General features: G+C 37.4%; 1 protein-coding gene across 5 annotated transcripts in view; it reads right to left on the reverse strand.

The window, feature by feature from the left end:
- tbc1d8b (TBC1 domain family member 8B) overlaps positions 1–12,007 on the reverse strand; it is a 33,516-nt gene extending 21,509 nt beyond the window's left edge. For 4 of the 5 annotated variants that reach the window (XM_087252546.1, XM_087252545.1, XM_087252544.1 and 1 more), the window contains exons 1-6: positions 11,805–12,007; positions 6,772–6,882; positions 6,562–6,680; positions 4,386–4,608; positions 2,063–2,303; positions 1,776–1,983 (exon numbers count right to left, since the gene is read on the reverse strand). In XM_087252546.1, coding sequence (XP_087108672.1) covers positions 1,776–1,983; positions 2,063–2,303; positions 4,386–4,608; positions 6,562–6,680; positions 6,772–6,882; positions 11,805–11,931 — 1,029 coding nt within the window. In that variant the 5' untranslated portion in view covers positions 11,932–12,007. 5 annotated transcript variants of the gene reach the window in all.
- Between the last annotated feature and the right edge of the window lie 627 nt (positions 12,008–12,634).

Raw genomic sequence — 12,634 nt, forward strand, 5'->3', positions numbered from 1 at the left:
AAACAAGATGTAACCAAAACTTCTTGAAAACACACACACACACACACACACACACACACACACACACACACACACACACACACACAAAAAACTAAACAAATTAGAATTAGAAATGCACTTTAAGTAAAACTTGATTTGACATCATTACAAAGTGTACTTAAAGGGACAGTTCACACATTTTCTAACACACTATTGTTCCAAAACTTTAAAAAATGTCTTTCTTTTGATGAACTAAATAAAATTGATGAACGAAGCTAAATAATGTTAGAAAAAAGCAGCCACTGACATCCAGTAAGAAAACAATACTATACAAGTCAAGGACTGACAGTTTTACAACATTCTTCAAAATATCTTCTTTTGTGTCCGACATAGGACAGACACAAACACAGTGGAGTGGTAAGAATGGCCTATACGCATGCACAGCTAGTGTTTTTTCAGCCAATGATAAACACTTCCTGTGTGAGGTTTATGTGATTGTTTCCATTTTCATAAGGTTTCTTTTACAGCATCGATGTTAATGTCATTGTAATGTAATTCAAGTATAATCCGTTAAATAGACACAAGCATTGTTATGTTTGATGCGAGTTTTCTTTCTTTGTGTATTTTTTTTCACCCTCTTCTGCCCTTACTCAATCCTTAGGTCTCTTATTGGTTTACCATCTGTCCATCATCATTATGACAGTGCCAGTTTCACCAATCCCTGGACGAGCCACAAGGATTTAAAGCCCCGACAGACCAGTGTGTGTGCTCTGCCTCGGCGTACCATTTGTGCTCCTCGCAATTTGTTTGTGCTATGCTTCGGCTGTTTAGTGATTTATCTCAGTTTACTGTGGTAATTCGAGTTTGCTTGTTGAACTTAGTTGGCTTAAAGTAACATAATGTGATGGTTGTTGTGCGATTCTAAACCTTTGACCGTCTTATCCGGTTTGTTTTAGTTTAGATGGATGTTTTGTTAGATTAGTTTGAGTGTTTTGCCATCTGTGTATTTTTGGGTTTTGTAGTTAGTTTAGTTAGGGTGTCGTGTACACTGAAGTCCTTGGTTTTTATTGTATTATTTCTTTTTGTTGCCTAGTTCAAACTTTAGGTTTAAGGACTGTTTCGTTTTGATAATTTCTTTGATTTGGCTTCACTCATTGTTTTGGTTTAAAGATAATAACTGTAAATGATTTATTTCCTCTTTTCCATTTATTACTGTTAAGTATGGTTCAAACCATTGTTTATTGCCTCAACCTTGATCTGTCGCACACATTACACCTGTCTCACCTAAATGTTACAGCATCCCACTTGAATCCCTTAAACTCTTAACAGCATTCATTTGGTTGTTAAAGTGTAAAAAGAGATGAAAGACTGTTTAAACACAGGCACCGTCATTAGCAAAAGGCTTGTGCAGAAACCATTGAAAATACTGAGGTAAAAATAATTTCTGTATTTTAAAGGCATGGGGAGGAGAAATATAATTTAATGCAGTGCTTCTTGTTTGCTCTGATACCTGCCAGGCAGTAAAATGGCTGTTTTTTAAAGAAATCAGATGTTAAATGTGGCAATTTTGTATAGGATGACAATTCACCGGAAGCCCTGGGGCTGGCTGATTAAATTTGAAAGTCTGTGCATATACCCCATTGTCATTTTTGAGTAATCAATGAGTGTTTGAGTATCCTTTAAGTGTGTTAAAAAAAATTTAAACATAAAAAAACAGTGTATTTGAAGTATGTACATTAACCACATTTTCCTTAAGAGAAGTTTTCATCAAGACAGTTTAAAAGCAGAATACGCACCTCCCATAGAGGTATTATGAGATGGCACTGAGACCCATCTTGGCTTGCAAAGCACAGATAGTTTTCCGAGACACAGATTTTTCCAAGAGTGTTGACGTGACTAAACGGCACCCAGAGGAAACTCTCATACACTTCACAAAGGTTCTCCTCCTGCGGCAACCGGAAAAACGATCGGAAAGACTGATTCCGTGCATGTATTTCCAAAGCCCTGCAAAGATTACAGCAGAGTCAGACGTTGTTCAGCATAGAAGACAATGCTAACATTTTGTGGAAAAAAAGTAAAGCACCTCTGCGTGATGTGAAGGGGGTTGGCTAGTGGATGTTCAGCATGAAATGTTTCTTTATCGAAGAAGCGCACAATGGCGTAGTCGGCCAGCTGCTGCATGATCAGGTATGTCTGCTGAAGCCTCAGAAGCATCGAGAAGAAATGATCCTCTCCACGCACTCGCACACGGATACTCTCTGCCAATAAAACACTCGACGTGCGTTCCAGACGGCTCACTTCATCCCACGGATACACCAGTTTCACTAAGCAAAAACATATAATAAAGAGAAGTCAAAGTCTGGGTGATGGCAACTGTAACATGAAAAAGAGCAACTGTAGCACACAAGGAGAAATTGGTAACAATTAATTCTATCTGAATATGTTTGAATATGTTTGCAAGCAACTTTGCATTTAGTTATGTTAGGAAAAAAAACTAATTATATTCATTATATTTGGAAATTCAATCAATAAATGTATGTTTTTGAGTTATTTGATAGATCACTGTATAAACACAAGTCAAATAGCATCAGAGGGTGGGTGAACATGATTATCTCTGCATCTTTACTATTTTTCCAGTACCAAATAATTATAAATGAGTCGACCATCTCATGTTTCATGTAATTAATCAGTGTTTCAGCCACAAAAAACAAAAAACATTTAAAGAACAAAATAAATGTAGAAGGGTTGCTTAGTTCCCACAGCGTGTAAGAAGGCTTTTCTCTAAATATCTAAATATTCTTAATTATTTTATGTCTGTTTAAATAAATCTGACATGAAAACAAGTAACAAAAGCCACTGTGTACTTTATTTTATTTACTGTAAAATCAGGAGTAGATGTAGATGCTAATAAAAAACCTTTAGTACAATTTATATATTTGCATACCATTTTCTTTAGTTTAGTGTTATTAATGATTATATTTGAAAAGAAACTGGAATTGAATAGATTGGGTTCTGGTGTTAATTGAAAGATGTGGCAGCTTTTAAAAGCAATATAGTTTTAAAGTTTATCTGAGATTCTCAAAAAAACTGTAATTATTATTTATTTCATTTAAAAACACAGCCACAATTTGTTCAGTAAATCTGTGCTTAATAAAGAAAAAGATGAGAATCCATTGGAATTACGGTATGTACTAAACCATAACTTTTGTGTATTGCTACACCCATAATAGCTACTTGGTAAAAGCATTATAATCAGGGGCTTGACATTAACACCCGCCAACCCGCCAAATGCGGGTAGATTTCACCTGTGGCTGGTTAAATAGACACCCCCACTAGCTACTTTGGCTGATTGAAAATTATTTTTAAATTGCCAGAGCTGTCTTGTCAGATAAATATTTTTTACAGGCAATCCTCGCTGATGTGATGCACGCCAGTGCTTAAAAGCTCCCGTTTCTTGTGCAAAACCACCATAGTGCAATCGTTTCCCTATGAAATAGACTGTGAATAAAGCGTTGCTCTTGCACCCACAGTCATGCTGCTTTCAAAAGATCTTCAGAGTTTTTGTAAGCAGCAGATGTTGTTGCTTTCGCTTTTACCATTCTTTGAGCAGATAATTACTAGGTCTAACGTTAACCCTGTGCACGTGATCATCCTTTCACTTTCTCACACAGAATGTTTTTCATCTGCTTTCTTTTGTTTGCAGTTATTTTTGTAAATGTGTTTTGTTCATTTGTTTGTTTGTAAATTATCATCCTTTACATTAACATTGCTTTAATAGGAGATTAACTCTCCATTAATGTATAGTTAACTGGTGATCTGGGACCTTTAGCCTGGATAAATTACTGTGTAGTTTTAGATAAATAAGAATATATATCTTTTTAAATGTCAATTGTTTTTTAAGAACATTTTTGTTGAATAAAAAATTTATGTACAGTATATACAGGTATATTTAGCTAGTTTTGACGCATTATTTAAAATTTGTGGCAGGAAAAAAAATTTGTTTGGTGTGGCCAGAAAAAAAATAGGTAAAATCATAGTGAGCCCTAAAAAGTCACGTGAAAAAAAAAAGTTAAATTAGCGAGGAGGCATGTGGACATAACACAAAATGTAAAAAATTGTAATTTTTAGCACGCCAAAGTCAAAGTTATGCATATAAAATATATTTTTCCAACAACAAAATTGTGAAAATGGCGAGTGGCTAGTTACATTGGAAAGCTACTCGATACAATGGCTGATGATCAAAAAAGTTAATGTCAAGCCCTGATTATAATATATGTGAGCACAATATAATTCTATTTTTTGATACCAACAATGATTTTATTAACTGTTACTGTCATCCCAACCAGCTAAAAATCGCATTATTTAATTTGCAGCAACACATGTTAAAATGCAAGTACGTTTCCTACCTTCATTTCCAAGCATATAGGAGTAGAAACACAGGAAGTTGGTGCTGAGGTAGATCCAGCCCTGGTTCGGCACCCGTCCTCTCCAGTAGCTGCATGAGAAATATGTCACAAGCTTTTCTCTCTGCGGCAAACCAAACAGGCGTTCAAAGCGAAGCACTGCCTCCCGGAAGCGCTCAGGATCCTCCTCATCACCTGCAGATGTGCCTTCCTCTGCTATCAGACCCTACACAAAAAACAGAACATACCAACAAAACATAAAGTAAAACATGTTTAAAGGTGCCCTAAAATGGGCAGCTTTGCTCAGTGGTTTCACAAAATTTAAACTGAAACATGAATGCAGGGCGGGACATAGAACAGACCCTCCCCCTTTTTAAAAAACAGCCAACAGCATATTTATTTATTTCACAATGAAGCAATCAGAGTGAACAAACTAAAGCCATGACTGCCAAAGTCTATAAAAGCAATATTGAAAACATTTAAACGTTTCTCTACTTTAAAACACAGCATAGAATCTAAATGGATCTGAAACATTTTGTAATCTGCAATGACTCACACATATGATATACTATGAATAAAGACGACTTATTTCAGCAGCAGCTTGTAGAGGGCTGGATGCTTCAGATATTGGAGAGCATTTGATTGGTTAAAAGATCTGATGAGAAGCTGAAGTGCATGGTGATGTCATTAAAAAAAATTGGTTCCAATGATAATAATAGCGTAATAATATAAGATGTCGGTGCGGTCACAGTGGCTACTCCGGGTCCTAAAGACAGTGCTTGTATGTCATTTATTGTCATCTGTTTGTCCTTAAAGAGTGTCAATTATGTTAAATTACTTGTATCATCTGTCTTATGTTATGTGCATTGACCTTATTCTTCACATACAAGCCGGTGCAGAACATTTTTGTCTTGAGACTTCCAGCCTCATTAATTTCATTGATATTTAGACGTTAAAATCGCTTTGTTATGCTGAATGATGCTGTAAACTGTGAAATGAGAACACTTGATTGTTGAGCAAGTTCTTTGATCATTTCTGCTGTTTATATTATTCCTAGTTATTTCTCCCATAGGAAACTGAATCGGAAGTTTTAAAATATTGGCAAAAAAAACAGAATAAATTGCAGAATAAGGTCAACAGTACTTATAGTATATGTACATGTATAGTTAGTAGTTAGATTACTATTTTCATTTCACTGTATGCCCACACATGTAGTGGAACGACAGTAAAGCTCAACTTGACTTGATTTTTAATGAGCAGCTATCATAGATATATACACAAGATATCGCATACGGACCCTGAGCATGCGTAAGTAGCGCCATCACATTTGTACAGTGCTCCAAAGACAAATGCTATTCAAACGCACTAGTCAAGACCAAAGCCAATGTGAAGATGCTGGACTTTTGTGCAGTGTACGGGGGTAGTTATGAACAAAGAAAGAAAACAAATCATAAAGGCAGAACATTTCGTAGGAAATATTTAGTTTTTAATGTTTTTTTATGAACTTTTGTGCAAGTACAAGTATTGATGATAATACAGTCACTTAGTGCACTCATCATAAGGCAAAGTAGTACCAACTTGCACTAAATATAAGGCTTATGCTAGTTTTGTTGAATAAAATAAGCAAACAATGTACATGAAAAATGACAAAAAGATGCTGCGGTGCTAGAAACTTGTATTATTGTCAGCTAGGTGAACGAGTCGTTCATAACGGGAGATTCATTCACAAACGAATTGCTCCTTCCGTTAGAATTTTCGTAATTTAAAGAAATATTTGCATACTGACCACTGGGAAAACTCCAAATCATAGATATGTGTGTGTTTGTGTGTGTGTATATACATATACATTATGTACCTCTGGCTCTGAATGGCCAGTCCTCAACTACACCTTGGTCCCGCATTCATTTCAAAGGAGCGCTATGCCATACTAAAAATGCGGCTCTATTGACGCATTCCTTCCAAAAGACAATCACAGGGTAGGCGACATCTAATGTAAATTTCTATGAGCAGCTATAAGCTTTGAATGCTTCCATCTTCTAAACATGAATTTAGAAGTTATTGTTTTAAAGCACGCTCGATTAAGAAGATGACCATAAGATAAATGTATAAAAATACATAAAAATGTATTTTGATTTCAGGAGGACTTTAAAAGTATTTGGGAGCAAAATAACCATCTCACCCTTATCTTTCCCTGAACAAAACTGGTGATGTCTTCGCCAGAGTCGAACACAGAGAGAGTTCTGACAATGTTCTGCTGCAGCCAGTCCCAGTGCTGCGAGATCTCCTCTAAAGATGCTCCTACACAAACACACACATACAGTACATTATATCATGATGTGAAGTCTGAGCCCTCACATACACATGATCAGATGTGAAGCGGCTCTCTCACCACAGGCGATAGTCCAGTACACTTGAGAGTCGGGTGTCTGGTGTAAAATGCGAAACGGGGCCACTTTGGCTGTGGAGTCAAGAACTGTGTCCAAGGTTCCGACCAGCAAGCCTAAAAAAACATGGAAAACAACAAACATAACATTTTTAAAACATCTCGATGAGATTAACATTTTATGACACAGGTGCCAAACTCAGTTCCTGGAGGGCCGCAGCTCTGCACAGTTTAGTTCCAACCCTAATCAAACACACCTGATCAAACTTATTGAGTCCTTCAGGCTTGTTTGTAACCTACAGGTAAGTGTGTTAGAGCAGGGTTGGAACTAAACTGTGCAGGGCTTTGGCCCTCCAGGAATTGAGTTTGACACCCCTGCTTTATGACAATTCTTTAAAATTTTATAGTGTTCATTTTACAAGAAAAATTACTTTATCTTTCATTTATTCATTTTCTTTTTGGCTTAGTCCCTTTATTAATCTGTGGTTGCCACAGTGGAATGAACCACCAACTTATCCAGTATATGTTCTACGCAGCGGATGCCCTTCTAGCTCCAACCCATCACTGGAAAACAACCATACACACTCATTCACACCCATACACTATGGTCAATTTAGCTTAATCAATTCACCTATAGCGCATGTCTTTGGACTTGTGGGGGAAACCGGAACCCCCAGAGGAAACCTACGCCAACACGGGGAGAACATGCAAACTTCACACAGAAATGTCAACTCACCCAGCTGGGGCTCGAACCAGTGTCCTTCTAGCAAAGAGGCAATCATACTACTCACTGCGCCACCGTGGTGCCAGAAAATATACTTTTTTGACAGAAAAATAACTATTATTAAATTAATAATTGCAACAACATATTTAATTTTTAATTTTAATGGGATAACACAGTGAAGAGTAATGGGTACTCGGTTTACTGAGAGCACTGTAGTGATTTGTCTTGACCCACTAACCACATGGCTATTGTTGCTAATATAGTATAAAATCATTTTACATTTAATTTAGTATGGACAACTTAAATTGATCAAAAGTGGCAGATTGTTGCATGCAGCCCTGGACAAAATTAAGAGTCTTGTAATTATTAGTTCTCCGGATTTGCCATTAGTATGTAGATGTTTCGAGTCAAACATATTTCCTACAAAATGATGTACAAAAGGGCGACATGGTGGGTAGCGCTGTCGTCTCACAGCAAGAAGGTCACCGGTTCAAGCCCCGGCAGAGTCAGTTGGCATTTCTTTGTGGAGTTTGCATGTTCTCCCCATGTTCGTGTGACTTTCTTCCAGGTGCTCCGGTTTCCCCAAAGTCCAAAAACATGCAGTACATGTGAACTGGGTAAGCTAAATTGGTTGTAGTGTATGTGTGGGTGTGAATGCAAGAGTGTATAGGAGTTTCCCAGTGATGGATTGCAGTTGGTAGGGCGTCCGCTGCTTAAAACATATGCGGAATAAGTTGTGGAGACCCCTGATTCATAAAGGGACTAAGCTGAAAAGAAAATGAATAAATGAATTGCAATAATATATTTGTGCTTATACTTTACATTAGTCACTAGATCTAATATAACAATAAAATTAAGATTTATGTCTAAAAATTAGTACACTCAAATTAATATGTTGAGGGAAAATATTTAATAAAATCTTAATACATGGGAAAAATCATGAGAAATATAAAAAATACATTGAGTTGAAATTTTGTAGGCTGTAATTAAGTTTTAGCAATAACTTGTCTTAATTTAAATGTATTTTCTTTAAAGAATATAAATATATTAGGTAAATATTTTAATGAATAATAACATTATTTATATAATAAAACAGTTTTGCTTAAATTCACCAAAATATATTGGCTATATTCACTGAGAAATGGATACAAATATTTTCAAAAAAGGGGTGCACTCATTTATGCTGAGCACTGAGCATATGATTCCGTTTTATTTATTTTTTTTAATAACTACTCTTTTCATCCTTTTATAGAACTAAGTTCTTTAAATTAAAATAAACATGGTTCATTTAAACTATTGAACAAACATGGCACAAAAATAGCAGCTGTTAACAACATTGCTAACATAAAAATGACTTGCAGAAATATTTCTTAAAGCTCCTAATGAGAAAATATCAATGATTTCTAAAGAGATCATGTTACACACACACACACACACACACACACACACACACACACACACACACACACACACACACACACACACACACACACACACACACACACACACACACACACACACACACACACACACACACACACACACACACACACACACACACACACACGTGAATGACTTCTTTCAGGGTCTCTAAGGTATCGGCATGGAAAAATATTTCAGTGTTAGTCACTGAAATCTGTCCCTTTGCACTGCCTGCACAAACTGCTTCTGAAAGACGCTGGTGTGTTACGGCCCTCAGCCATGAAGCAAAGGTTGCCATGGTGATGAACTCCAAAGGAGGAAAATAGTCACTAATTAAAGTAAAACCCATAATCAGCTCAACAATAACTCTGGCCATACACTCCTCTGTGCTGCGACATCATGACATTACAACATGTATTACTAACGATCCATTTAATATTACAGAGTTAATTTTATTTAATAAGACAAGTCAAATCCCATCTGGATACACAGTGATTCATACAATACAATTTCCAGCACATTTTATGTTAAAGCAATTGAATTCAGTTTTAACTATATGCCTGTGACTGTGGGCAATTCCCACTGGGCCAGTATCAATAATTCTAATGCATTAAATTAGAGATGCCCAAACTAGGGCCCGCAGGCCAAAGTTGGCCCATGCTTACCTTTGGCCCATCCTCCCATCTGAGAAGAGAGGGGGAATGACGGGGGTGGTTTAGAGACTCATTTCTAATTTAATGTAACCTTTTGTTTGTTTGTTTTATTGCTAAACTAGAAAAATCTAATGCTAATTAAATGAATCTGATTTTTTTAACGTACATTCAGTCACCTGACAGATAGAGGACAATCCAGAGATATCAAAAAGCAAATCAAGGCAGATTCAGCATGACTAATGTATTCAACATTAAACTCCACTGTGCTATAATTGTGATTGTTTATGCTTTTATTATAATAAGTTTTAAAAATAAGTGTATAATGCATTAGTTTATATGATTTAAAGTAACACTTTCAATTTCTTTTTTTTAAATATTATAAAATAAGTTAGGAAATTACCTAAATTACCCCACAGCCATATCACTGTGCAGCCCAAGGCCGGTTACTCAGTGAAGCTAAGCAGGGCTGAGCCTGGTCAGCACCTGGATGGGAGATCACATAGGAAAACTAGGTTGCTGTGGTGTTGGAAGTGGTGTTACTTAGGCCAGCAGGGGGTTCTCAACCTGCAGTATGTGTAAATCCTAATGCTCCAGTGTAGTAAAGGGGACACTATATTGTCAGTGAGCACCGTCTTTCAGATGAGACGGTAAACCAAGGTTCTGACTCTCTGTGGTCATTAAAAAAATCCCATGGCACTTCTTGTAAAGAGCAGGGGTGTTTCCCTGGTGTCCTGGCCAAATTCCCTCCATCGGCCCTCATGGCCTCCCAATCAACCCCATCCACTGAATTGGCTCTATCACCGTCTCTCTACTCCACCAATAGCTGGTATGTGGTAAGCACACTGGTGTCGTTGTCATGTGGCTGCTGTCACATCATCCAAGTGGATGCTGCACACTGGCTGTCATGTGAAGATACAATGTCAGACACAGTGCACTCAATGTAGCTAGTGACGGGTTGGGTTAGGTGAGCACATTCAAAAGCATTGCATGCAGCTCAAATTGCATCTGCACTGAGTCTGCAGCCAGGCCCCTCTTCATGATTGTGAAGCGCTTTGGGTGTATGGCCAAACACGATAAATGTACTACATTACCTATGGAAACTTTAATATAGTAACGTAGTGTGTTATATTTACCATCGGCCATGGGTCTCAATATTTACTTTTTGGCCCTTCATACGAAAATGTTTGGGCACCCCTGCATTAAATGCTGCGGGTGAGTTGGTTCAACCCTCTTTATATGTAAAGCTAATATGCGGTTAGTCAGCCAGTGTACTTGATTTCAGGACTATTTCACTTTTTTTATGTGTGTGTGTGTGTGTGTGTGTGTGTGTGTGTGTGTGTGTGTGTGTAAAAAGAATGTACTTTAAATCGTTAGTTTGTACAATAATTCGTTTTAAGTAAACATTTTAAATAAAATGTAACATTCTATAGCACAGCACAACTCGCTAATCTTCCATAGATATATGCTAATCTTCAAGAAAAACCATTGCCATCCAAATAAACCATTATTTACAATTACGTGTCACATAATAACAGTGGTTTCAGTGCATTTCTTTAATGACAAAAGCAGTGATTCGCTTTGTAATTCTTTACGTTTTCAACGTTTAAAACATGGTGAAATAACACTGTAAACTGGCTTAAAATAGCATTAAAACTACAGGAATCGTGTTGCCCTTTACTCCCAAGATACTCTCAAGCCACATCGCCAATCAATACAGCCTTTTTTCAGACCGACTTTGGAAAGATAGGATCAGGACAGGATCTGCCAACGAACACGCCGAATCCGCCTGAAAACCTAAACAACCTGACGTCACGCCGTGACGCAACAACCCCTGTCAAAAGGAGATAAATCCCATCTACCCAAGCAGTCTCCCTTTAAAGCAGCTCAGGCTTTAGCTTAGCTTTGATAAATAATATCTGAAGGAATGTTGCATTTTTAAGTACATTAACGCGCACGTCAGTTTACCGCAGTGGTGACGTCAACAACCAAAACAGCACATCATCAATCCACTGACAGCGAAACTTGGAAAAGCATCATATCTGCAATAACCATTGACCTGTTGCCAAAGCACTTTGTGTTTGAAGTAATAGTCTCTAAATCAATAGTCTGCATGATCCATATAGGTGTATTTTAAAGCGTAACACAGAAAAGGCATTCGATTTGGCCTCATCTTTAGCATATTTATTACAGCATCTTTCATGCTTAATGCTTGCACACGGATATCCGCGCGCTCCCGGTACCTGTCAATCCCCCGCTGTCCTCTCCGTATCCGCGTCTGCGCTGCAGCACGAAGTAATCGTTGGATTTCTCCGTCACCCATAATTTCAGCGCGTTTTTGAGAAGCACCTCTTCGGGTTTGAGCCACATGCTGGAATTTGTCTTCAGAGATCCGCGTCCTCTCGCATGCCACTCGTATCATGTCAAGCGCATACACCCATAGATTGAGTGTTGTTTGCTCTTGCGCCGCTTTTCCCACGTCGACAGAAACTGAGCCAAAGACAGCGACAGCGACGCCACTGGGATTGTAGTTTTCCACATCTGCCCCGCTGAACGGAGGAGAGCGCTGCCCTGAAAACTACACACTACATTTCCCACAATCCTAGCGACGCCTCATGATTTTGTTTCAAATTATTTAAAGGGGTAGCAAATGTTTACCGCCGGGTTGTCAACGATAACGTTACAATGCAGTGTCGGTTTATCTCTTGCGTGCATGTGTAAAAATTGACGATTAAAAAAATATACATGTGCTACTATTGTAGAATAAAATTCCACTAGATTCACTACTTTTTTCAAGGCCAGACCTGATAAGCTCTGGCAACTGTCATAAATATTGAATGCTTCAGAGCATATAAAAATTATATTACATTTAATAATACGAAGAATGAAGCAGTCTTTTCCAAAACATGTTTACTCTGAGTTGCAAAAGTAAATTCTTCAATATATCTACAGTAATACATTATATTTTAAAACCATTACGTTTTATACTATTCTGACAAGGCAAAAACTTCATAGAACCTGAGAGCAGTGTTGTCTTGTTTAAATTTTTAATACCAAGTGTATCTGAACAAAT

This window comes from Danio rerio, chromosome 5 (assembly GCF_052040795.2).
Source record: "Danio rerio strain M-AB ecotype USA chromosome 5, GRCz13ab, whole genome shotgun sequence".
Classification (NCBI taxonomy): Eukaryota; Metazoa; Chordata; class Actinopteri; order Cypriniformes; family Danionidae; genus Danio; species Danio rerio.